This window comes from Pseudomicrostroma glucosiphilum (genome assembly GCF_003144135.1).
Source record: "Pseudomicrostroma glucosiphilum strain MCA 4718 unplaced genomic scaffold BCV69scaffold_2, whole genome shotgun sequence".
NCBI lineage: Eukaryota > Fungi > Basidiomycota > Exobasidiomycetes > Microstromatales > Microstromataceae > Microstroma > Microstroma glucosiphilum.
Window position 1 is genome coordinate 307,546 of NW_020289914.1, and position 23,284 is coordinate 330,829.

The 23,284-nt window shown below is 56.3% G+C and overlaps 7 protein-coding genes across 7 annotated transcripts; 1 reads left to right on the plus strand and 6 right to left on the minus strand.

The window, feature by feature from the left end:
* Positions 1 to 131: 131 nt before the first annotated feature.
* BCV69DRAFT_280334 (hypothetical protein) lies at positions 132 to 1,195 on the minus strand. The gene is made up of 2 exons (XM_025491575.1): positions 1,099 to 1,195; positions 132 to 1,013 (listed from the first exon to the last, which is right to left on the minus strand). Exon 2 carries the CDS (start codon positions 845 to 847, stop codon positions 299 to 301), a length of 549 nt encoding a protein of 182 aa, XP_025349889.1. The 5' UTR covers positions 848 to 1,013; positions 1,099 to 1,195; the 3' UTR covers positions 132 to 298.
* Positions 1,196 to 1,415: 220 nt separating this feature from the next.
* On the plus strand, positions 1,416 to 8,120 carry BCV69DRAFT_310248 (hypothetical protein). The gene is made up of 5 exons (XM_025494778.1): positions 1,416 to 3,515; positions 3,592 to 3,705; positions 4,020 to 6,278; positions 6,356 to 6,780; positions 6,852 to 8,120. Exons 1-5 carry the CDS (start codon positions 1,488 to 1,490, stop codon positions 8,065 to 8,067), a joined length of 6,042 nt encoding a protein of 2,013 aa, XP_025349890.1. The 5' UTR covers positions 1,416 to 1,487; the 3' UTR covers positions 8,068 to 8,120.
* A 160-nt stretch (positions 8,121 to 8,280) lies between these two features.
* Positions 8,281 to 10,928, minus strand: BCV69DRAFT_255540 (peroxisomal copper amine oxidase). The gene is made up of 2 exons (XM_025490582.1): positions 10,711 to 10,928; positions 8,281 to 10,601 (listed from the first exon to the last, which is right to left on the minus strand). Exons 1-2 carry the CDS (start codon positions 10,771 to 10,773, stop codon positions 8,484 to 8,486), a joined length of 2,181 nt encoding a protein of 726 aa, XP_025349891.1. The 5' UTR covers positions 10,774 to 10,928; the 3' UTR covers positions 8,281 to 8,483.
* A 705-nt stretch (positions 10,929 to 11,633) lies between these two features.
* BCV69DRAFT_280337 (hypothetical protein) lies at positions 11,634 to 13,981 on the minus strand. Its single transcript, XM_025491576.1, has 2 exons — positions 13,144 to 13,981; positions 11,634 to 13,065 (listed from the first exon to the last, which is right to left on the minus strand). The coding sequence occupies exons 1-2, from the start codon at positions 13,600 to 13,602 to the stop codon at positions 11,755 to 11,757; spliced, it is 1,770 nt and encodes a 589-aa protein (XP_025349892.1). The 5' UTR covers positions 13,603 to 13,981; the 3' UTR covers positions 11,634 to 11,754.
* Positions 13,982 to 14,198: 217 nt separating this feature from the next.
* On the minus strand, positions 14,199 to 16,513 carry BCV69DRAFT_280338 (hypothetical protein). The gene has a single exon (XM_025491577.1). The coding sequence runs from the start codon at positions 16,133 to 16,135 to the stop codon at positions 14,489 to 14,491; it is 1,647 nt and encodes a 548-aa protein (XP_025349893.1). The 5' UTR covers positions 16,136 to 16,513; the 3' UTR covers positions 14,199 to 14,488.
* A 753-nt stretch (positions 16,514 to 17,266) lies between these two features.
* On the minus strand, positions 17,267 to 20,696 carry BCV69DRAFT_95726 (hypothetical protein). The gene is made up of 4 exons (XM_025495658.1): positions 19,622 to 20,696; positions 18,954 to 19,540; positions 18,145 to 18,800; positions 17,267 to 18,061 (listed from the first exon to the last, which is right to left on the minus strand). The coding sequence occupies exons 1-4, from the start codon at positions 20,402 to 20,404 to the stop codon at positions 17,319 to 17,321; spliced, it is 2,769 nt and encodes a 922-aa protein (XP_025349894.1). The 5' UTR covers positions 20,405 to 20,696; the 3' UTR covers positions 17,267 to 17,318.
* A 619-nt stretch (positions 20,697 to 21,315) lies between these two features.
* On the minus strand, positions 21,316 to 23,281 carry BCV69DRAFT_280340 (hypothetical protein). The gene is made up of 4 exons (XM_025491578.1): positions 22,605 to 23,281; positions 22,200 to 22,522; positions 21,834 to 22,128; positions 21,316 to 21,729 (listed from the first exon to the last, which is right to left on the minus strand). Exons 1-4 carry the CDS (start codon positions 23,272 to 23,274, stop codon positions 21,587 to 21,589), a joined length of 1,431 nt encoding a protein of 476 aa, XP_025349895.1. The 5' UTR covers positions 23,275 to 23,281; the 3' UTR covers positions 21,316 to 21,586.
* Between the last annotated feature and the right edge of the window lie 3 nt (positions 23,282 to 23,284).

Consider the following 23,284-nt stretch of genomic DNA (forward strand, 5'->3'; position numbering starts at 1 on the left):
AAAAAGATCGATTGATGAACAAGCCAGGGTGACCACGCGTTCATTCTAGGCCCTGATACCTTGAGCCGAAGAGGGAGCAGCCTGCTGAATCAACCTCGACAGATCGGCAATTTCGACCTCTTCCCTTGTCACACCCGTCGACTTGACCACATTGTCCTTGTTCAATGGCACTTCCACCAGGTCTCCCTTGACTGTCCATCCTTCTGCGTGAGGGGTAGCAAGGAATTCATCTAGATCCGAAGCTGGAGTGGAGAGCGGGGCAGGGACGACTGGTAAGTCATCAAGCGATACCTTCAGGTCATTGACTTGCTTGAGCAAACTCACCATCGAGACCCAGGTACGTCGCCAGCCTCTTCTTGCTGATGCTTTTGAAAGCGCCCGCGGTTCCGTTCAGCACGACCTTCCTCACGCCATTCTCAAAGTCTACGACTTCCTCCAGAACCTGATTCCTCACGTCCTCGAACTCCTCTGATCGATATGTTGTCCAGAAGGTGGGATACCTCGATGAAGACAGAAGCATAGCTAGGTGATGAAGCTTTACGATAGTGGGATCTGTGAGGATGCCGGCTGATGGTTGCTGCGAAGTGGATGTACTGGCAGATGCCTGAGCGTCTTGCTGCTGGGCTGCTTCATCCTTTGTTGTATCGTCCTGCTCAGAAGCCTTCTCTTGCAGAATCGAGACCGGTGCCTCGCCCAGCAGGTTCAAGCAGAGGTTGAAGTCTGGTGTGGGGATGGCGTGCAAGGACTTGGCCAAGAGGGAAATGACAATTGGGTAGTTGAAGGTGGTTGGATTGAATTGATAGCTGTGAGAACCGGAGCGGAGTGATGCAAGAGTGTCAGGTACCATTCGCGAGTTGTCTGACTTCCAGCGCAAGAGCGCTGGCTCCTCTCGTAGTGCTCTCTCTCCTCATCTCCAACACTTCTGTTCAGATAGAGCTAATAGAACTGCATCTCATTCGTACCATCGTCTGCTTCAAAGACGGGCGGCACATCGACTAATACATGCTTTTGTGGTTGATTTGTATCATCTTGCGAAGTTGGCGTCTACTTCCTCGCGGCTCAGATCCTGCAACAAGGCTAGCTCACTCACAGTTTCAGTACGGCCAATGCTGCCATGCAATCCCAGTCATATTCTCCCTTGAATTGATCCTCGATGTACTCGTGTAGGAGGGGTAGGTTGTGGGGATTGTATCGGTCTACGCCCTGGATGAGCGAGTCGATGTGCTCTGGCCGTGTGGAAGGGTTGTAGCGCGACATGGTGATGCTGATGGGTCGTGGTAGCAGTGAGAAGAACGTCTGGCTGGCTGGCTGGTACGGCGGCGGCACAAGGAAGAAATCAGGGCCGAGGATCAAAGTGGCTTCCCCCTTTGCGCGCGCTGCGCGACTGAAGCAAGGCACGGTCCTGCTCTGACCATGGTCCCTATTCGTCCCTGGACCTCGTTATCAAGCAGCCTCAGCACCATCATTTAAGTCAACAAGGGGCTCGGATGAGAGGCAGGTCACCAACGCCATCCTTGTACACACGCCAACTTTTGCATACCCAAATCAACCCCCGCTGCCCGACCCACACCAGGAGCATTGCCAGTACCGCCCTCAGTAGACCGCCTCGTTATCTCACGTCACCTGTTAACCGACTTGCAATCACCCGTATACCCTTTGCATCTGCTCAACCCGTCAGAGGCTACGCAGCTATGGTCAAGTTCACGCCCCCCACTTCTGTGCCTCCTCCACCCACCCGCGAACCCTCGGACATTCACACCCTCTCATCCATCACCTCGTTCAGGCCCCTGCACCTGCACCTCGAATGGGACGTCAACTGGGACAAGAAGCTCATCTCTGGCAGTGTTGAGCACACCATAAGGGCGCTCAAGAGCGGAAAGAAGGAGCTGCGCTTGGACTCTAGCTACCTCGATGTCTCATCTGTGACCTCGCACGGCCACAAGCTTGACTTCACTGTAGAGCCTAGGAAGAATTCTCTCGGCTCACCGCTCGTCATCACCCTGCCTCAGCCTTCGCAAGAGGGCGAGGAATTCAAGCTGCACATCAAGTATTCCACGACTGCTGACTGTACAGCGCTTGGCTGGCTATCCGCTGAGCAGACGGCAGCCAAGACAGCTCCTTTCCTCTACTCGCAATGCCAGGCCATTCATTGCCGATCATTGGTCCCTCTGTTTGATTCACCATGGTGGAAGATCACGTACACGGCCACTGTCAAGTCGCAATACCCCATCCTCATGTCGGCTCTGCCCGTCGATCCTGAGAACCACGAGCGCTTCCTTGACCCGGTCACTCCTGACGAAGCCATTGCCAACCCAGAAGAGGTTCGCACCTATGGCTTCTCTCAGAAAGTCAGCATCCCTTCGTACCTCATCGCAATCGTGGCTGGGCATCTTGCCTTTGCTCCGCTGGGCCCACGTACCGGTCTATGGGCTGAAAAGCCTGACCTTGCCAGGTGCAAATGGGAGTTCGAGACAAATGCTGAGAATTACCTCAAAGCACTCGAAGACATCGTCAGCCCTTACTCTTGGACGCGGTACGACAGCGTTGTTCTGCCTCCAAGCTTTCCCTATGGAGGCATGGAGAATGCCAACATGACGACACTGACGCCGACACTGATCGTCGGGGACAGGTCGCAGTGTGATGTCCTGCTGCATGAGCTTTCGCACTCGTGGTCGGGAAATTTGACATCCTGCGGTGACTGGTCATCGTTCTGGCTCAACGAAGGAATCAACGTGTACCTTGAGAGATTGGCTCTGCAGTACGTTCATGGACCAGAAGAGGGCCCAGCTCACCGCGGCTTCTCTTACATCATCGGAGCCAAGGCGCTGCTGGACGCCAGGAAGCAGAATGAAGACACACCTCGCTTCCAGCGACTGGTCCCTGTCTTCACAGAGGGAGAGGATCCAGACGATGCCTTCTCGTCGATTCCTTACGAAGCCGGCTCAAATCTCATCCTACATCTGGAGAGGACAGTTGGAGGGCTGGACATTTTCCTGCCCTTCATCAAGAGCTATTTCAAGACCTTCTACAACCGCTCGGTGACCACGCAGGATTTCATTGATCACCTGTATTCCTTCTATGCATCTTCTGATGAGATCACTGCAGATCTGAACAAGGTCGACTGGAAGGCGTGGCTCCATGGTGAGGGCTTGGCTCTTCCCGTGAAAATGACGTACAACGACTCGCTGGCTCAGGAGAGCTATGCGCTTGCAAAGAGGTGGTCAGATGTGATCAAGTCTTCGGAAGCACCCAAAGTGGGCGACTTTTCAATAAAGGACATCGAATCCTTCGATACGGACCAGCTGATCGTCTTCATGGAGCGGCTACACGAAGATTCGTCTCTGAAGTTCCTGGATAAGTACGCCAAGCACATGGACGAGGTATACCGATTTACGAGCGACAAGGGCGCAAACGGAGAGGTTATGCTCCGCTTCTTCGAGCTCGCCCTGGAGGACAAGGAGAGCAGCTTCATCAAGGAGGCGGCGCAGTGGGTCTCTCGACAAGGAAGGATGAAGGTGAGTCTTTTGACGCAGAGCACAGATCGAGACAAGCACTTGCGCTGATTACTCATCATGTCCCTCCCTCTCGCAGTACAACCGACCCATCTACCGTTCGTTGTCAAAGATCGCTCCAGAGCTGGCGAAGAAGACGTTCCTGGAGCACAAGAGCTTCTATCATCCCATCGCGGCATCGATGATTCAGAAGGTGAGTCTCTATATTTCCCTTGAATCCGTCGCCTATTTCGGATGCTTGAGTAGAGGAACAAAGCTGCTGTTGCAGAAGCAGGAAGGGGAGGGTAGGCTGACATTCCTGCCCTCCTTGTTCATTCTGCACTCGACTCCTGGCAGGACCTGGGCGTATAAGCGGTGGCAACGGGTGTGGGCACGGAGACGTACGGAGAGACAGGCTCGCCGCAGAAGCACTTGTTCCTTCTCTTCAATTCATTGGATCTCCCTCTCGAAGCCCTTCTCTTCTGAGCCTTTCCCGATCTGACTCGACATTGCCTCATTACTTTTCAGACTCTGGGACTCGGGCGTCAGCCTTCCACGTCCACCGAACCGTCCCATGAAATCATCGCTGTGATCGGATCTACAGGTACCGGCAAGTCCCAGCTCGGCGTCGAGATTGCAGAGTACATCTCTTCCGCCGCTGCCTCTTCCGCTCCCTCGTCTGAGAAGTACACTTCCGCTTCGGTCATCTCTGCTGACTCGATGCAGATCTATCATGGGCTGGACGTGATCACAAACAAGGCCAATGTGAGCGAGATGGCTTCCGTGCCCCACCACTTGATGTCCTTTCTCCCCGTCGGCGAAGAGTACGATGTTGGTAGGTTCTGTCATGATGCTAAGACACTCGGTGAGGGGATGCTGCAGCAGGGAGAGCTTCCCCTGGTCGTTGGAGGTACTACGTACTATGTTCAGCACCTGCTCTTTCCCGGTAAAGTCGTTACTGCCCGTCTGGCAGAGGGGCGTGGAGGTGATATTGAGCCCAGAGAGGCGAGCACAGTCACCAGCCCTGCTGATGAGGAGCTGATGCAGCGCATCAGGACGTTGCCCCCTGCTGAGGCAGCAACGTGGGAGGCCGTGGTCTCCACATCTCGCAATACCTTGCCAGGCGTGCCGCCTCTACATCTGTGGCAACTGCTGGATAAGCTGGACCCAGATATGGCCAAGAGATGGCATCCCCAAGACAGTCGGAAGATCTCGAACTCCTTGCGCGTCATTGCAGACACTGGTCGGCCTCATTCCGACTGGGTCAGGGAGCAAGAGGACGGAGGCAAGGGAGGCGAGGACACCTCGAACTCTCCGTCGCCCTCTGAATGGGCTGGCAGGCCGCTGCGGGTGTTACTGATCTGGGTGTGGGCTTCTCGAGACGATCTCTATCTTCGGCTCGACAAGAGGGTGGAAAAGATGATTCCGGCTGGGCTCTTAAAGGAGATCTGCGAGCTGAGGGAGATCGCTGAAAGAATGAAGACAGACGAGGGCAGAGACGAGACGGACTATACGCGGGGCATCTTTCAGGCTATAGGCTACAAGGAATTCAAGCCTTTCCTAGATGCCCTTGACGCTGCAGGTACGTCCGGTGTCAATGTAGATCTAGCTGCTCTATCACCGGAGCTCAAAGCACTCTTCGAGCGCGGTCTGCAAGGCATGATGACCGCGACGAGGCAGTACGCGAAGAAGCAAGTCGCCTGGATGAAGAACAAGTTGCTGCCCGAGGCCAGGAAACGAAGAGACAGGGGAGAGGAGGTAGAGGTCATCCTTCTGGACACCACCGATGTCGACAAGTGGCAAGACAATGTCAAGACGCCGGCACTAGAGGCTGTCAAAATGTTCCTCGCCGGTAAGAGGTTGCCTGCGTCTGTGCATACCGAGGCTTCAAAGCGGGAGCTAGTGCCTCTGCTGAAAGAGCCGGAGGCGAGGCCTGATGCTGCTGTCGCCGCCGACGCTGGCTCATCCTCCTTGTCTTCAAATGCATACAAGCTGTGCGAAGTCTGCACGAACTCTCGTGAGAAGCCAGACTCTGCCCCAGTCTACTACCGGCAAGCCGACGAGCGACATCACATGACGAGCAAAAGCCATCGCCACGCGCTGAACAGGATCCGCAATAAAGAACGACTCGAGAGCGAAGGCACCTTAGCTGACGCTAGTGACGCTGCTCTGCAGAAGGCAGAGCAGAGAGCTGCGAAGAGGGCAAAGGCGAGTCACTCCAAGGCTCCGCAAGAAGAGATGGGCGACGCCAGCCCTGATACAAGTATGCCACAAGACCAGCCGGCCCTCGCCTCTGGCGCGACAAGTTCAACAAATAGCAGCTCAACGGCAGGCAATCTCAGAAGACGAGGTGAAGAGGAGTCTGGTGCCCACCTCGAAGCAGACAGGAACGACTTCCCTGCCATCCCTCCCGATTTCAATCAGATTGACCACAAGCACCTTCAAGCTTCGCACCAGCAAGGCCGAGCCTCTCCCCTTTTCTTCCTCATCGGCTTCCACTTGCTGCTCGCCTGTCTGACCCTGACTTTCTTCCAGCCAGACGAGTTCTGGCAATCGCAAGAAGTGGCTCATCGACTCAGCTTCGGGTACGGGTACCTCACGTGGGAGTGGCGACACCCTGGAGGCGCTGAGTCTTGGCTTGGACTAGTGACGCAGCATGGCTCGCCCCGGAGGCTCTGGGACTACCTGCAGGGAGGTCCAGTAAGGAGTGTGCTGTACCCTCTCATGTTTGTGCCTGGCTATCTGTCGCTCAAGTCGACAGAGCTAGATCAGTACTTCACACTACTTGTGAGTCGTAGATCCTGCTCTGCAAAAGGCCGTAAGCGTGTCCTGACATTCGCACCCTGTCCCTCTTCTTCCCTCAGACCCTCACCCCACGTCTGATCCAAGCTGTTCTCTCGGCTGTTGCGGCTCATCATACATATATGATAGCTGATCAGCTCATCGGAGGGCCTTCCGTCGGGTATGCTACCCTTTTCTCCCTTCTCACATCACCGTACTATCTCTATACGGCTAGTCGTACGTTTTCAAACACTGCTGAAGCGAGCTTGAGCACTATCGCCCTTTATTCCTGGTTCAAGAGCACGCACGAGGCTAGTGGCGGACATAGCCTGCCACTGAGTTTGGCCGCTTTGGCTTGCCTCATCAGACCGACGAATGCTGTCCTCTGGATGTTTCTGTTCGCCGAAGAGATGGTTAGATCGCCAGGAGCCATCAGCGGTTTCAAAGAGAAGATCAGACAACCTGCCGATAGACGTACCTCTCTCATCGTGAGCGCCATCGTCATTGGGTGAGTATGCTCGGAAGATGAATGGTCTCCACCCTCTTACCCTACTGACAGCGAGTCTGTTCTTCGCACAGTCTCGTCTCCCTCCTCGTCACCGCTGTCCTCGACTCCTGGTTCCACCAAAGACCGGCACTCCCACTCATTCCCTTTTTGAACCAAAATGTCTTCCAGTCCATCTCCCTCTTCTACGGGTCCAACCCCTGGCACTGGTACCTCAGCCAAGGTCTGCCCATTGTAGGCATGACCGCTTTGCCTTCCATCTTCCTCGGGGGGAGGAACCTCTTGTTGCAGGGCGGAATCGGCAGGTCACTAGTCAGACTGACGCTCTGGACAATTGCGGTGTACTCGTGTTTGGGTCACAAGGAGTGGCGCTTTCTCCAGCCGGTAGTGGCGCTACTGCACATCATGGCGGGCAAGTACCTCGCTACCCCTACCTCCAGTGCCAGTAGTTGCGCCCCTGCCAGCGCCACAAGCGCAACCAGTAGCGTCTCCAAGCAGCGTAGGAGCACTTTTTCCTCCCTTCTCACCAGCACGTCGCACCGCAAGCTCTTCCTCCTGCACCTGAGCACCCTCCCACTGGCGATCTACCTCCTCCTCTTCCACTGCATCGCCCAGTCCTTCACTCTACCGCGCTACCTGCGTGCAGCGCACTCCAGGGGGGAGCTCAAGAGTGTGGGATTCCTCATGCCCTGCCACTCTACACCTTGGCAGAGTCACTTTCACTTGAAGGAGCTCGAGAGAGGAGGAGGAGAAGAGGATCGACTCTGGTTCATCAGCTGTGAACCTCCCAGAGGAAACTCCACTGACAACCTCAGCAGCAGCAGCGGCAGCGGCAACGGCAGCGGCAACGTCTATCGCGACGAGTCCGACTACTTCTACCAGGATCCGCTACGCTACCTCCGTCTCTACCTTCCTTCGAAGGTGGGCGAGTCCTTCGTCTCCACTCCCGCTGTGGGAGAGTGGGACACACGAGTGCACCGCGCGATGTGGGATTCACCCTCGGGTTCGCAATCGAGGGGAGATGCAGAGGAGGTGGTAGGCTCAGACGTACCACTGCACCAATGGCCCACCCACCTAATCACATTCGAAGCGCTTCTCCAACCCCTTTACTCCAGCACCACTCCGCCTCCTATCCCTCAAGAAGTCGTAGCAGCTCCGTCTGTGACAGTGGAGACTGAGCTGCGCAATAAAGGCTACATAGTCGAAGCGCGTCTCTGGAACAGTCTCTTCCACGATGATCCACGACGCAGAGGACGGGTTATCGTCTGGAGATGGGTGGGTGGAGGATAAAGAGGGCTTTGCAGGGAGAGTCAGGAGGGGCATTTAGGGTTTTTAGGGGCAAGAACATCTGGATGGGGGAAGCGCACGCCTTCTGCTTCTCTTTGTCGTCATTGGCACTGTCGTCATCATTGTCACCACCACCATCACCATCACCATCAACCGCATCAAAAGCATCATACGAATCTCCACCAGCATTGTCACCAAATTACCCGGGCGAATCATATCACATCACAAATATCACTCTGTTCTTCTCTTCGTTACATACACATATAGCTAGAATTTCTTCCCGATCCGATAAGAGGGCATAAGACGCGACGAGACATAGGACGATCGATACAAGACATATTCACCATTTCACAACATAGCATAGCATAGCACAGCACAGCACAGCGGAGCGAAGCGCAGCACAACCGATGGGTGAGCGCTCACTTGCAGCACGATGTTCCATTCGTTCCATTCGTCGCTCCCGTCTCCATTCCGAACTTGGCCGCAACACTCTTTGCATCCTGCACCGAAGGGACATCCAATGCTGGGTTCCTTGCAAAGAATCCAACTGGCTTGAACATGACTCGGATCGTCTCGGCGGGCATGACTGGGAAGTCTTCCGGTCGAGGAACATGCGTGGTTCCGACGGTGAAAAAGGTAATGATGTCCTCGTTTGCCACCTTGGCAGATCCATCACCGACCCAATTCTGTACAGAGTCCTTTTGCACCTCGCGAGTTTGGACGGGGTAGCGTCCGGCGGGGTAGAGGCGCATCTCCTCGTAAGGGACGGTCCAGAGACTGTGCTTTGAGAAGGGTGCGCGTACGGCACAGATGGAGTCTTGCTTGGCGTACAACTTGGGCATAGAAGCGGTCATGAGCTTGTAGCCTACGGGACTACCGCTAGAGTAGTGCTTGACATTCTCATTGACAATGGTCCAGCTACGCTCGTTGTTGGGGTTGGCGTCACGAACTGCCTCGCCGGCAGTCTGTAGCACGCGCTTCACCGTTGTGAAACCGTTGCCGGCCCAGTTCTCGTTGCTTCCAGTAGGCTCAGACTTGGCCACAATCTCTTGCTCGACGACACTGTTCCTTGGACCATCAATGTGAGGGTCTACTCGGAGGGAGAACAAGTGCTGGTGGAGATGGGCAGAAATCTGAGGTGCCACCTCGGTAGCGTAGCCGCCAGTGGGCTCTCCGGGGGCCAAGAGGTAGAGGTTTAGGATACCAGTGAGCTTAATGTCAAGCTCGATGTTGCCGTCCAGGTGGAAGCTCCAGTTGATCTGGTACTCGTAGTTGGCTACGGTGCACACCATGGAGATGACTAGCTTCCTGCCTCGCACATTGTGAGCTCGTCCACCAGAGCGGTAGTCGGTGTGCTTCCACATGAGTCCAGTGTCCTCCTCGTGGATGCAAATGGCATTCTTGACAGTGTCAACGCTACCGTCGTGCTTGGTGTTGTGGCCGTCCATGTACTGGATCTGACCCAGACAGTCGCAGCCGAGCGAGAGGGAGTTGGCAAGGAAACCCAGTCCGTACTCTCCTACGTCAAAGGCAAACTTCTTGTAGTGGGGCCAGGCAGGGTCGGCATAGGGCACAACCATCTCAGCCAAGCTCATACGGTAGAAGAGGGGCCTCTCCTTGGGCTCAGCCTTGCTGGCGCCTGCAATCTCATCGTCCTTGTAGGTGATAGTGGACAGGACCAGGCCCTCTCGCGAGTGGAATCCAACGTGGACCTTCCACTTCTGCCACTCCAGGACGTTTCCGTCCAACTTGAAGCTCACACCCTCTGGCTGCTCAATGTGAAGCGGCTTGAGGTCTGTTCGCATCTGAATGGGCTTCTCGGGGCTAAAGGGGGAAGCAGTGGCAAATTCTGGCAGGTAGTCGTGCTTCTGGGTAGGGGGTGGGATTCGTGCTCGCTCCGTGGGAGGGTCGAAGGAGGCCTCCTTGGGCTCGGCGGTAGTACCAGAGCTCAATGCTCCATCCTTTCCGACTCGGTGAGGAGGGTAGTCGATGGCAAGAATCTCACCGGTGTTGCAGTCCAGCACAGGCATGAAGTCCAAGGGGTGAGCATAGAGGTGCTCATCCTTTCCGTAACGAGCGTAAGCGATGCAATTCTGCAAACGCCTGCCTGGCCATCGCGAGTCCCATCCGATACTCCAACCATCACAGTAGAGCTGCTCTGCGGATACGCCAACGTCGGCAGCTGCCTTGAGGACTCGCTGGTCCTTGCGGCACATTTCCTCTGCCAGACAGAGCTCCTCTGCAGTGAGGGATGGCTGTACGCCTTCTGCGAGCTTCTCTACATTGTCAATGGAGACGCCATTGTCAATGGTGGTGAGGATCTCATAGGCAGCACCGGACACAATGTCATTGATGTGAACCCAGAATTGACGCTGCACCTTGGAGGTGGCAGCAGCAGCGCTTCCGCCGGCGAAGAAGCCGGCATCGATGACGGCATTCTTCTCTGGCTCGTGTAGGAAGATGTTGAGGAAGCGGAACGCCTTTGCGTGGAGCTTCTCGGTCATGTATGTACGCACGGCATTGCTGACGGCGAGGATCTGCAGGGGAGGGGGCGGGAAGGAGATCGGTGGTGGTGGTAGTGGTGAGCAAGGCATGACGGGGCAATGGTAGATGTGCTGCTTCCCCTGATCCGTCTCATCTACTCACCTCATCCTTGGCAGGGGGGTCCAGTGGGTGCTTTGCAGCGGTTGGCACCTTTACCGGCGACATTGCGATAAGGTCCGTGTGTGTGTGTGTGTGTGTGAATGTGTGGGGTGGGTGCGACAAGTGGCGTAGGAAGTGCGGGGCTGAGCAGGCAGGTAGCTGTGTGAGGTGGGTGCGATGTGGATCGAGGCGCGAGGGAGAGAGTCTGGATGAAGGGCGACTACGAGTGCGAGTGAGCAAAGGGAGTGAGTACTACGAGGCCAAGGGGGATGAGTTGCGGGTGGGAAGCAATCGTCCGAGGCATTTAAGAGTCCCTGCGCTCAATCTCTTGACGGCCGGCGTCCCTCCGAGATACGCACACGCCCTTGGCTGGGCTGACCTGGGGCAGGCAGGGGTGCCTCGCTCCGACTGTGTGGGCGTGGTTGCGCCTGCCCCTTTATCGCGCAGGCGCTGCTGCACCAATCACCTCCGCCCCGTCGAGCGCCCCGCCGCTCCGACCTGGGCTCCCAGACTGAAGAGGAGCCGAGGCCAGCAACTGAGCTCACTCGATTTGCTCGCTCAAAGCCAATCTCACACACTCCACCCTCGCCATTGGCATGGCCCGTGTCCAGTCTAAGGATAGATAGACTCACCCATTCATTCAGAGGAGTTGAGCCGAACATAGTCGGCGCAGGCGCACCGCACCGCACACTCTTCCCTTTCCCGGAAAAGGCCTGGCTGATTGATAGCGGGGAAAGAGGGGGAGGGGGGACGACGGGAGCGCCGTGAGTCATGTCAAGCAAGACAAGACAAGATAAGACGTCTATCCGCCCCTCCAAGGCGGCTCGTGCACCTACGCACGTATAGACTACACTCGTAGTGGTACACAGACGCACACACACACACGTATGGGCTTAATGGCGATTATTTGGGATGTCACCGGGGATGAGCTTGATAGCGTGGTATAGCAAGAAAGTAGGATACTAGAGCAATGCATGGTATATGTGTGAAATGAAAGGCCACTGCCCTGCGCGCCAAAGGAGCTCCCTCTCCCTCAAACTTTGCCCCTCAATCGTCCCACACGACGACGTCTCTAGCTCTGACTTCCATCTTGCGACGCAAATCTCCCACAAATCGTCTCCTCCTCTCTCCCTCCTTCTTCTCCACATTCAACGGCCGCACTTCGTATGGATCACCCACCAGATCCGGGGGCAGAGGCAGTCCAGACAGCTTGAATACACTAGTCAGGTCCAAGTTGCTCAGAGCCCGGTCCGTCTCGCTCCTGGTACGTGCGAGCGCTTCATCGTCGCTCTGACTGTACCCGTCTGTCAGCGTCCCGCTGTCGGTCTTGCCGTTGATCGCCCTGCGTACCGCTCGCAACACTCCGCGACGGAGCATAGCCCGTGCCTTTTGGGCGCGACTACGCTGCTCTGCCGCCGTCCTCACCAATTGACGATCCTCGCCCTCATCGCTGGGAGGGGTGTCCACTTCCGTATCGCTCCTCTCCGACATCTCTCCAAGGGACACGCCAACCCTTCTAGGCGCTCGACGGAGCTCCATCTGTAGTGCCTCTTCCTCGAATTGACGTCTCCACGAGTCTGGTGCACCAACCCACAATCGTCTCACCGCATCCGCCACAAGACGTCGAGCTCGATCTCGAGCTTCTGCCGCTGAACGAATTGCCAGAAAGGGCTCTCGAGACTCGTCCGTGGCGCCCTCTGGCGGGACAGGCGCGGTGAGATGGCGCGCTTGGCGTACTGCGTCTGCCGAGGTCCGCCGTCGCTGGAGACCTGGACGTACGGGGACTTGCAGGAGGGACGGATCTGCAGAGACTTGCGGCGAAGCGTCCAGCATTGGAATCGAGTCGATGGCGCTTGCAGACTTTGTTCGCCCCAGTACGAGATTCATAGGTCGCTTTCCAGCAGCCGCAGCCTTTGCGAATGCGCTAGTGCCGGAATCGATCAACCTAGTGGCACTGAGTACGGGGCTTGGACCAGGCGTGGGCAGCGGCGTATTGACCGCACTGGAGAGGTTAGGGGCTTGGAAACCATTGAAGGCCTGAGCAGCGATATTGGCAAACTCGTTGGCCTGCTTTTCTCGCTCTGCCTTTGCTGCCAGCTTTCGCTTGGCCATCCGTCTCCGGACAGAGAGGATGCACTTCCACCCCCACCAGAGGTGCATAGGAAGTGTGACTGCAATCGATATGCAAGGACCTAGTGATCCATTTATGCGTGGAGCCGATCGACCGTGTTCGGTGACGGATGCGGCAAGGAGGGCGATGTGGAAGAAGACGCGTGTGAGGAAGAAGGTAGAGGTGAAGGCAATGTTGGACCGCAGAGGTGGATGCAGAGAGGCAATGCCCATGATGAAGGTGGGAAGCTAAAGGTCAAAGGAAGAGGAGTAATGTTCAGCGGGGAAACAAAGAACCGCATCGAAAAAGCTCGGTACACTACTCACCTCGAATACGCAGGCCATTACAGCGATATGACCCCACCCCTTGTGTACCCAAAATGTAAACAGCACCAGGTATACGGTGTGATGCGCCCAACCTGAGGAGAAGTTGATCAACTTCCGATAGTAGATACTCCCCAATCCGAGATCCGAAGCGAGATAAACCACAAAGAAGGAGCACATGGCATGCGTGAATGGTCTCCTTGGCTGGATGGCTCCAAAGTCGAGACCATGGCTGAAGAAGTCCCAGAGATAGGGTAGAGCGGCGAGGGTGGTGACGCCGGCATTGAAAGTGGTAAGGATCCAGCAGCGTTTCTTGAGCTGAGCCAGGGCTGAGCCGGAGAAGATGGTAGCGGAGAGGAGGTGGAAGAGACCGTGTTGGATCAGGAGAGAGCCGCAGAGGGAGTAGGTAATGAGCGGATCGTTGAGCGGGGAGTCCGCGGGGAGGAAGTTGGAGAGCATCATTGTTGTGTGAGGACAACGTCTCGGGTGGCGCACGCTGGTCTAGTATCTTCTATGAAGGGGTTCCAGGCTAGCCTATTCATAGGATGCTCGATCGCGATCCGCAACTTGGAGGCTCGAATTGCCCGGCGTAGGGAACGTCTTTGTAAGGTACAGAGGGAGGTGGATGGCCACGATGTCGCGACTGCCGCGCCGCGTCGAGCGTCCGGTAAGACGGTAAAGGAGTGAAGACGAGACGAGACGAGACTCGATGTGCCTCTAGCCATCCATCTATGCAATGTACTCTAGAGGACACAGCGATTACCACTCCACAACACACACTCCCCCACGTCGTCGTCTATGCAGCAGCCGAGGTTCAGAGGGGAGACTGGAGAAAGAGGGGCAACTGCAGAGTGGTGCGGTGGTGCAGCTGCGTGTTTGGACCACCCTCCTTTTGCCCGACAGGCGGGCAAGGCGGAGCAAACGTTCCTCCCTTTCCGGAACGTGCAGCCTCTCCACTCCACACGGCAAAGGACAAGGTGAGCAAGTCACTTTCGGTCAAAGGTGGCTCCAGGCTTGAACAAGAGCTCACATCTCACAACATCACGCCACACAGATAGGTCCCAAAGAGAAAGCAATGATATTGTACAACATCGTCCTGGTAACTCAAAGAGGTATGAGGTGGATGCAGAATGAACATGCGACGTGTATGTGATGTGATCTGCCACGGTATGATGAAGGTAACGCTAGGAGAGCAAGAGATGTACGAGGATCCCGATGAGGAGGTCTACGTAGGATATGCAGGGGCAAGGGTAGAAGGGAGGAAAGCGAGGAGGAGAGAGGAAAGGCTATCTTCGGGCCTTTTTGAGACGTGACTATAATGTTGCTCGATACCCATAAGTGCGTGAGATCAAACCCTTGTGGGCACTTTGCCGGCATCGGGAGAATCAGGAGACCTGACCTTGATTCCAGTGCGACCTCCCACTTTGACGTCTTCCTTGACGTCAGCTAGTGCAGTATGTAACTTCATGGCAGATGCCTGTCCAGATGAGTAAGAGGTGATCTCCTTCTTTGTGTCGATGGATCGAGCTGTGCTCTCCCGCCAGGTGTTGGACAGGCCCTGGAGAGTAGTTGCTGCTTCTTGAGCTCTGCTGATTTCCTTGAGATCGCGTGCTGCGTCGCTCAGGCTCGCGTCTGACACCGCATCGGAATCCTCGCCCTCGCTCTCGGCGATGGCACTCATGTCTCCAGTAGAGTTTGGAAAGAGAGAGGCTGCTCCGATGGGAGGCGAGGATGGCCTCGAGATTGCAGAAGGCGACAGTGCTGGCATCGCCCCGTCACTCGTCCTCGCCAGCTCTGCAAGTGAGGCGCATGCCTGTTGTCGAGTGTCGAGGAGCGTCGCAAACGATGCAATGACGTTTGCCAGCAGTTGAGGTCGTGATTCGGGAGGCGAGGACATTGAGGATCTCCGCCGTGTACCAGATGGCAGAGCGCTCTTGAATTCTGCTGGAGGGGACCTTGCAGCCGAATTGGTGGCGGAGACTGCAGTTGGCGCAGTCGAAGCAGAGGCAGAGCTTGAAACCATGGCTGAGCCTGAGGTGGCGCCTGATAAGGGGCTGAGCTGTGAGCTACTTCTGGACGGAGACAGCAAATTCTTTGCAAAGGATACTCGGCGATTTTTGAGGGAGAGATCGCGCTGGTCAAAGGACACCCGGCGTCGTTTGGCGATGGTCTCAATCGGGTTCACAATTTCGGAGGATGGGGATGGGCGCTTGTGTGGACCGAATCCCGGCAGTGTACTACCTTCCGGAGCCACGGTCCACCTTCGGTGCTGCAGTGCTAGGGCCTGCCCGGCCCACTCTTTGCGGTTTTGCTCTTGAGCTTTGAACTCGTATGCGAGAGAAGAGGCAGATGCAAGGAAGCCTGGGGCTGAAAATGCAGCTTCCCAGGCTGAGTCAACCATCAGCTCGCCGACGTCGCCGGGAGAAAGGTCTGAGCCAGCCTCTTCGCCGACTTGACCTGCGGCCTGACGGACTGCCTCGTCTACGAACATGTTGTTGGCTCTAGCGACGATTAGGCTGCTGGTTCCAGTCGCTGCCATCTTGGCCTGATCAGCAAGAAGTGCCAGCTGAGCGATCCTGCTTTGTGAGTAGCTACTCGCCGGCAACGACTTTCGTTGCCTCTCTAGCAGCGTCATGGAAGGACCTGGGGAGGTAGCAGGGGGCGATGATGTATTCGACGATACGAAGAGAGACTGTGCTCGAATGCGATCCAAGAACCCGGAAGTGCTTTCTGTCTGCTGTGAGTCGGCCGGAGCTGAGGTGTCTGCTGCCATGGTCGTGCGAGGGTGTGATTGCTGTGCAGATCCAGAGGGTCTGGCGAAGCTGGCTGAGAAGCTTAAAGCTGCCGGCGGTGAGAGTATTGAAGAGGCAAGTGACCGAGGCAGATCTGATGAAGCATCAGCCGAAGGGCGTCCTGTCGATGTTGGCGATGGAGGCGAAGAAGAAGTGGGCGAAGGGGGAGCAGCCGAAGGGGGGCTTTGCACTGAGACAGACATGGCGTACTTTTTGATCGGATGTCGTGGTGGAGAAGCCACCAGTGTTTGTGCGTATGAATGTGTTTGCGAATGCTGATGCTAGTGAGGGTGGCAATGAAGGAGAAGTCAGCCCCGAGCAAGGTCCCCGAGGCCAAGGCCTGGAGGTGCAGCTTGGTCTTCCGCCAGCGGCAAGGTTGGAAGAGCGGTGACTTGTGTGACACAGAGCAAGGATTGTCACTGGAGCAGAGGCCTGGGCCACCAGGGGCGGGCAGCAAGAAAGAGCCGCGATTCTGACTGGCCGAGGGTGTGCAAAGTGGAGTGGTAGTGGTAAGTTACGGGAAATGGTGCGGGGAGCCTTGAGCGCCAATGGCGTACGGCGATTGATATCGGAAGAGAAGGGCAGAGGATGCATTTGCGGCCTGGCCCTCGTCTGCCTCCTTCGCACCTGGCTCTTCTCTCTCCCACCCTACGGCGTGCCTGTCTAGACTCCTGAGTGGGCCATCTCCGCCACTGCCATTGGCCCACGCGGGCAGTAGTACATCCACCCCCCAGGCACCAGCCCACAGCCCGCCTGGGCCGCCTGGACCGACGGCGCGCCTGAGAATGGCCCGCCGTGAGACTGTCCTCGGCCCTTTATTTGGAAGCCGCCTGCCACACTCCAGCTTCCGGGCCGGGGTCGAGGCCATGCCCGCCTATACATCCCCCACTTCCCTTCCACAGGCTTTGTCGCCGGCGCGCATACCTCTCCCCGCGGGGCCACTCCTCCCTGCCCACCTCCGGCGTTCGGACATCGCCTTTACCTCTTTTGACTTTGACCCAATGGCCGCTCAATCCGCCCGATTGGCTCGGGGAGAACCAATCACCTCAACGCCTCGATGACAAAGGGGATGCGGGGTCACTATTAGCGCGGACGTAGCGCGGACTTAGATGAGCTTGACACCCACCACCAGCAGCAGCATCTCCCACCCCCTCCGGCGTATGGCAGATGTCAACCGCGGCTCGGCATTTGATCGTACAATGTTCAGCTATAAGATCTACAAAGATGCCCGGCCTTTCCTTTACGCTCTCAGTCAGCGCCGAGGTGTTGATCAAGCTGTATAGAACAAGTTGCATTGGAACAGCAGGCGAGGACAATGGAAGGATTAAATTAACGTTTTCCCCGAGTTTACAAATACATCCGCGTCTGGACAGAGTGACTGGAGAATTAACTTGGTGCAGGTACAAGTCCGTTGCTGGACAACAGTAAATTAGTCTTGCGCTGGGAAAAGGCACGAAAGGCGCCCTGGACATCGTCCAATATGTTTAGAAGTGGGACACCGTCGGGCGTCACGCACCCCGGTCGAAGGGTGACTTGCATCTGCAGTGTGTCGAGACTCTCGAGAAGGAGCTGTTCGATGTCCTCGTGCGGATAGCTGAGCACCTCGAGGATCTGCACTGCAACCTTGACTTGTCGAAGCGCAGCCTCGATCTCTGCAGTAGAGCTCTTCAACTCGAAGAAGATAGACGCAAAACAGGAATCGGCGTCTGAACGCAGGTCTCTGATAGTCTGAGTGAACATGCTCATCCACCAGACCAGACTAGGAGGCAGTGCTCCATCTGCATCCTCTACGATGTGCCAGATGCCCGTCTTGCGGTACAAGGAGACACGGATGAAGACGTGGATCTTGACGAAGATTTGTTGAGCCTGAACGGGAAGGATGGCCGCGGCATCTTGATCCTGCTGACCACCCAGCCATCGAAGACCAGTCTCCAAAATTGCAAGATCTTTGTGCAGCGCCAAGACCTCGCCATACGAGGCAGGGTCGTTGACACTAAAGGAGGCAGCGTCGAGTCTGATTAGGCGCGCCAATGTTTTTGCAAGAAGGGACGACATTCTTGTGAATTGTACCGAGCGGAAGAATGAATCTGGTAGATCCTCCTTTGACAGGCTACTAGGCTCCCAGATGTCTGCAAGAGGAGAAAGGCATACGAAGACTGGGGTTCAATACACGCTCGCAAGTCCAGTCGACGCTATGTCTCGGCGTACTCACAGAAGGGACGCAGAGTCGAAATGAACATGGGCAGCTGATTCGATGTGATGTCCTCGTCAGGTTTGGCCAGGACTTGGCGGACAAAGTGGCTGATTTGCGTCTTGCATATTCTCAGCAGCAACTCTAGAGAGACTTCGCTGTCTCGCGTCACCTGACCTTCAGGTACTCGGAAGTAATCGGGATGCGATGGATCGGGGACATCTGCTTTTTGGGGGTCCTTGAACGCACAGGCGGGTAGCCGAGACTCTAGACCGCGCACAATATTGTCTACTATGTTCAGGAGGCGCTGGCTTCCCGAAGCGGTCGTTTCCGTCAGCAGAAGAGTACTTGCAGCCTGGGCGAGGCGATCATCAGCGCCGTTACCATTGAGTAGAGCGACGTCAATGTACTCGTTGGATATACGACGCAGCGTGTGTGCGAGACGTTGGGCACTGGTATCAGCAGCCGTGATATCAGCCGTGAAGGGTTCCTCGCGGCGTGGAACCTTGAGATCACATACAGCTGCAGCCAAAGCAGCGAAGACGACGGCAGGGTGTAAGGAACGGCGCTTCTCGGGCCGTCTCATAGCGTCTAGAAAAGTCTCTTTGTGGAAGAATGACATCAATGTGGCATGCTTGACGACGAATTGCTGAAGGAGGCCTTCGACAATACGGACGCTGTTGATGATGAGCCGGGCAGAGACAGAATAGAGTGAGCAGGAAGAGTGTGAAGAGAGACGTGGGGTATTCAGTGGGCTATACGTGTGCTACTCGATCGAGACGCCGTCGGCATGCTGCGCAGCGCTCGTGTCAGAGGCGGCTGCGACTCACCTTTGAGGCCTCGGGCCAAATGTAGACAGGCACCTGTCCCACCAGTCCCCACCCCAAGACACGACTCGTGGTCCTAGCCCGGGAGACGTCACAGCGTTGCTGTGGAATGGCCAATTCATGCTTGCCACGCCTGTCGGGGGTTGACCTTTCATGACCTGGCCCACGTGTTGGACACTTTCTGGTTCAAGCCCGCCGATGACCCCATGCCGTTGTAAGGCGCTGTGAAAGTCTTCACTAGGCCTACCAAGGCGCTTCGTGCCGGGAGTGAGAAGCACATCAGTAAGAGAGGCGGCTGTTGGGAGCGAAGACCCCTGTTGAAGGAGTTGCTGACGTTTGAGCTCCTTCTGAACGCCGTTAGGCACCTCCCTCGCTGCAGCGTGAGCAGCTGACAGCTGGTCTTGCTCCTGCGCGAGATGGGCGAAGGTCGAAGTGGAACTGGAACTTGAGCTCGAGCTTAGGTGGGACCTCCTGCTGCCGCTCCGTGCGTCTTCTGTTGCCGCATGTCTCCTTCTTTTGCTCTTCGGCATTGCAGTCTCTTCCGCTTCGGTGTTTGTAGTAGGAATGATACAATCCGTACGCCCGCGACGCTGGAGGTAATAGACAAACAACGTCGTGTCAGTGATGGGACTCTCATCCGAATAAGTCCTTTATGCGGCGGAGACACTTACAAGACATTGCCTACAGCGTTCATTGGGTACATCGATAATGCACTTGAGCTTTCGACCGCGGCAGAAATCGCACGCCAAGTGCCTTGTACCTCTCGCCTGGCTGACGCTCACAGACTCGTACGACCTGGCTTCTGACTTTGCAGAGGCAGGGCTTGGCGCCAGTATGCCTGCATAAGACTGGGGAGTACCAGCCAGATTGAGGGATGGGCTACCCCCCGCATATCCCTCTGCCTCTCCGGGAATCAGGGGCGAGATGAGAGGCACGAGCGGCTGCGACGCGCCCCGTGTCATTGCGTCGGAAGGACCTGTAGTAGCTAGAGGATCTGCGTGGCCAATTCTTGAGTAGCCGTGGTTGATATTGGGCAGATACGTCGAATGATCACCGTAATCGAGTGATTGCGCTTGAGTTTGAAGATGGATGTGATCATAGAGGTCTGGCCACGATTCGCTACTAGAACCGCCTACAGATGGGTGCAGATCGCTTGGAAGGTACGGTAACAAGGAAGAAGGCAACATCGATGGAGTATACCCTCTTTCGAGATGCGGTGATATAGAGCTGCTGCCACCGTAAGAAGATACCGATGCCGGCCGTGGCAGCACCTGGTCATCTTGGAGATTACGTGTAAAGCCACTGAATCCGTCGGCGTAACCCTGAGCCGACGATGCTATATTCTGCGCTGCTATTCCAGATTCGATTGGCCTGTGGGAATGGTCTGACGACCTCGGCAGGTTTGGCTGTCCTTGCGAGACCCAAGACTTGCCGCCAGCCTGATCCTGCTCCATGGCGGTGATCGGCCACGCGGCAGTGGGCCGAAGTAGCTGCTTGTGCTTCTTGCAAGATTAAGAGGTCTGCGGACTCGCTCACTGCCGTCGAAGAGGGGGCTCGTATGCCAAGGCAACAGTGCCTTGGCGGAGCTAGCGTCACTGGTAGGTACAACGCTACAGTTTGGCAATGCGGAAAGCGAGCGAGATCTGGATTTGCAATCTGCTCAGATAGAGCGCTCGCTTTCCGTAAGTGAGCTCGTGTGGGAGAGAGGATCGAGGAGGACGAGAGAAAGAGAGAGAGATGGCGTGTAGTCCGCCAGCAACCAGAGACAATCAGGAGGAACAGAATATATAGACGCCTCCCACAGACGTTGAGCAGAAGAAGGCAGGGAGAGAAGGGTCCGGGGGTTTCGTATGGGCAGGCTGCCTTGCCGACGGCAACGCGGCGAGATTGCTCCGCCGGAATTTCAATTTCAAGTCTGGGCTCTCTGCCACTTGGTTTGCTCGTGAGCTGCATAAGCCGTACAGCTCCCACTAGGCGCAATTCACCTCGAGTTCACCATAAGAGTTTGTATCAAACGTGGCTTCGAGGAGGTGTACTGCATGAATCAGAACCTTGACCACCGACCCTTCAGTCTCTGCGTTGTCACGAATGACGTTGAGCGGAATTCCTCTCTAGCACCTACAACTGTCGTGTGGGCGCCCCGGTCCTTTTCGAAGCGAAAGGACTTGGCAAGACGGTACAGGTATGGCCCGAAAATGGGCCGCTTTCGATTGGCAGAGCTATCGTCGGCCGGTAAGTGTCACAATCTCCACGTGCAGCTGTGCACTCTTGGCTCTGAGCTTGTAGCATTGTCTGGGGTACGGAACAAGATATGGAGATCCCGAGTGCAATTGAGGATACAAAGTTGGTCATTTAGCTCAATGTTCACCATGCGAGCGGGAATACGAGTCGTTGCCAGCATGAAGCTCCGGCTGCTGGGTCTGCACTCTGAAGGGAGCTTGTTTCGTCAACACAATCCAGAGACCGTTCTGGTCTGGTGCTGATTAGGACTATGGGTGGTGCGGCCAAGCTTGTTCCTAGGTCAATTCCCGCGAAAGGTATGGGCTGAAGACTAGATCATCTCACTTTGACTTCTGCCCCTTCCTATTGGGCATACGGGCCTATCTTCGCCGTCCCGCGTACGCTGACCTTGAGCTTTACACCTCATCCTTCTCGGCACTGCGACTTCGACCGCTCTGCCTCCCGTTAATGTAATCCTGCCCGATGATACCGAGCGCTCCGTCGAGAATGTCGACCATAGCTTGCTCAATCCACGGATTCTGCTCAAATGATTGCGACACTAAGCAGATGGGAGACGAACAAAGCAAGGTTTGTTGAGTCAATAAACAGCGGGTTCTCTTCACGAGTCATTGCTCTTGTCTTGCTGCTTGTCCTGACACTCACACCATGAGACCGGGAAGCATTGGCTACACGTCCTGTGGCTCAGTCCGTGACTTGGATCCTGCAGCAATAGCAGGAAGGAGACATAGAGCTGATCCGCTGAAGAGGAGGGAGAAGTCGATGAGGATTGTGAGGGCGTCGCGGACGTTGATGTGCCCTTGAACGATCCAGACCCAGGCAGAGTAGCATGGACGGCTTGAACTCTGAGGAAGACAGGACAATAGCTGACAGGTACAGTCACGCTGTTCGTCTTCGGGCGTTCTGGCTCGTGGGTCTCGATCAGGGCTGACAATGCTTTCTGCCAAGCAGACAATGTGTTGCTGTCAGTCAGAAGGCCTCGGTGAAGCAGCCAGCTTTGCGGCAACTCACCTCTGCTGTCGCCCATGCCTCCTCGTAACCATCCATGGCTTTCATATCTCGCTCCTGAGATCCTCCCTCTTGAGCCTCTCGCGCATCGCTGCTCTGACGAGCCCGCGGCGCTTTGTTCACGATGAGCTGATGCTCCAGTCCTCTGCTGACTTGAGACTCCATGACACGCGCAAAGACCTGGAACGTCACGTCTTCCACCCCATCGAAGCCCACCATATCGTGGGAGAGGGTCACTTGAATAACCTCGTGGGCTGAGATTGGAGGGGCAACTGCATTCAACACCTCCGTCCATCCCCTCTTTCCAGCTTTGCCCAAGTCTTCCCCTAACAGCGTCAAGACAAGACACCACGAGCCGTCAGCACCGAACCGCCCAAGTCCGAGACACAGCATCCTCGTCTCACTCACCAAGTTTCTCCAGCCCCGCCTCCTTGACGAACCCTCTCACATTTTGAGCCAGGCCCCATCCTCGGTTGGTCAGCTCTTTGGCCTGCTCACTCTGGGCTCTCTTTTCCAATTCGGCTCGCGCTTGATCTGCTAGCTTGCTAGCGGTAGACCACACACTACCCCAGCTGTTCCATCCTCCGCTGCTGCTGGCCGTCGCTGAGGCTTGTGAAGCTGCTTGCTGCTGCTGCTCTGGAAGAGGGGCCGCCCCCAGCTTCGAAGCCGCCTGAGCGGCTACAGAGTCACCTTCATCAATGGGCGCCGAGGGCGACCGTGTGAGTCCTGCTCCCGCGGATAATGGTACCGTCGCGGTCTCCGGTATACCGGTGGTCGCGGGGGCGCTGGGGCTGGGAGAGTCAGGCGAAGCTGCTCCGTGAGATGAGCCCTGCGTCAGCTCTGCTACACGCTTTGGCGTGGCTGCTCGTCTCTGGACTAGATTGTCAAGATCGTCGAGGAGGCTTTGTGCGTCATCATCGGCCCCTCGAATGTGTGAAGGCTGCGCTCGAGCGGAGGTGCGCTTGGTGGAGGAAGTGGCCGAGGAGGCACGCGGAGGCGCGGTAGCAGCGTCGGTCCCAAGACTGTCAAGGTCCGACAGAAGCGCCTCGACGGAGTCTCGGCTTGACTTGGCGGGCATCGTGACGACT

Excerpts from the sequence above, each read along its gene's own strand:
- BCV69DRAFT_280340 (XM_025491578.1), bottom strand. The coding sequence starts at position 23,274 with ATGCCCGCCAAGTCAAGCCGAGACTCCGTCGAGGCGCTTCTGTCGGAC. Across the intron at positions 22,523-22,604 it reads GGCGGGGCTGGAGAAACTTG|GGGAAGACTTGGGCAAAGCT; the intron begins GTGAGTGAGACG and ends TGACGCTGTTAG. Across the intron at positions 22,129-22,199 it reads AGGCATGGGCGACAGCAGAG|AAAGCATTGTCAGCCCTGAT; the intron begins GTGAGTTGCCGC and ends TCTGCTTGGCAG.
- BCV69DRAFT_255540 (XM_025490582.1), bottom strand. The coding sequence starts at position 10,773 with ATGTCGCCGGTAAAGGTGCCAACCGCTGCAAAGCACCCACTGGACCCC. Across the intron at positions 10,602-10,710 it reads ACCCCCCTGCCAAGGATGAG|ATCCTCGCCGTCAGCAATGC; the intron begins GTGAGTAGATGA and ends CCTCCCCTGCAG.
- BCV69DRAFT_280338 (XM_025491577.1), bottom strand. The coding sequence starts at position 16,135 with ATGTCTGTCTCAGTGCAAAGCCCCCCTTCGGCTGCTCCCCCTTCGCCC.
- BCV69DRAFT_310248 (XM_025494778.1), top strand. The coding sequence starts at position 1,488 with ATGAGAGGCAGGTCACCAACGCCATCCTTGTACACACGCCAACTTTTG. Across the intron at positions 3,516-3,591 it reads CTCGACAAGGAAGGATGAAG|TACAACCGACCCATCTACCG; the intron begins GTGAGTCTTTTG and ends TCCCTCTCGCAG. Across the intron at positions 3,706-4,019 it reads CGGCATCGATGATTCAGAAG|ACTCTGGGACTCGGGCGTCA; the intron begins GTGAGTCTCTAT and ends ATTACTTTTCAG.
- BCV69DRAFT_95726 (XM_025495658.1), bottom strand. The coding sequence starts at position 20,404 with ATGGAGCAGGATCAGGCTGGCGGCAAGTCTTGGGTCTCGCAAGGACAG. Across the intron at positions 18,801-18,953 it reads TTTGGCCCGAGGCCTCAAAG|CGTCCGTATTGTCGAAGGCC; the intron begins GTGAGTCGCAGC and ends CATCATCAACAG. Across the intron at positions 18,062-18,144 it reads TTCGACTCTGCGTCCCTTCT|ACATCTGGGAGCCTAGTAGC; the intron begins GTGAGTACGCCG and ends CTCCTCTTGCAG.
- BCV69DRAFT_280337 (XM_025491576.1), bottom strand. The coding sequence starts at position 13,602 with ATGATGCTCTCCAACTTCCTCCCCGCGGACTCCCCGCTCAACGATCCG. Across the intron at positions 13,066-13,143 it reads TAATGGCCTGCGTATTCGAG|CTTCCCACCTTCATCATGGG; the intron begins GTGAGTAGTGTA and ends TTTGACCTTTAG.
- BCV69DRAFT_280334 (XM_025491575.1), bottom strand. The coding sequence starts at position 847 with ATGGTACCTGACACTCTTGCATCACTCCGCTCCGGTTCTCACAGCTAT.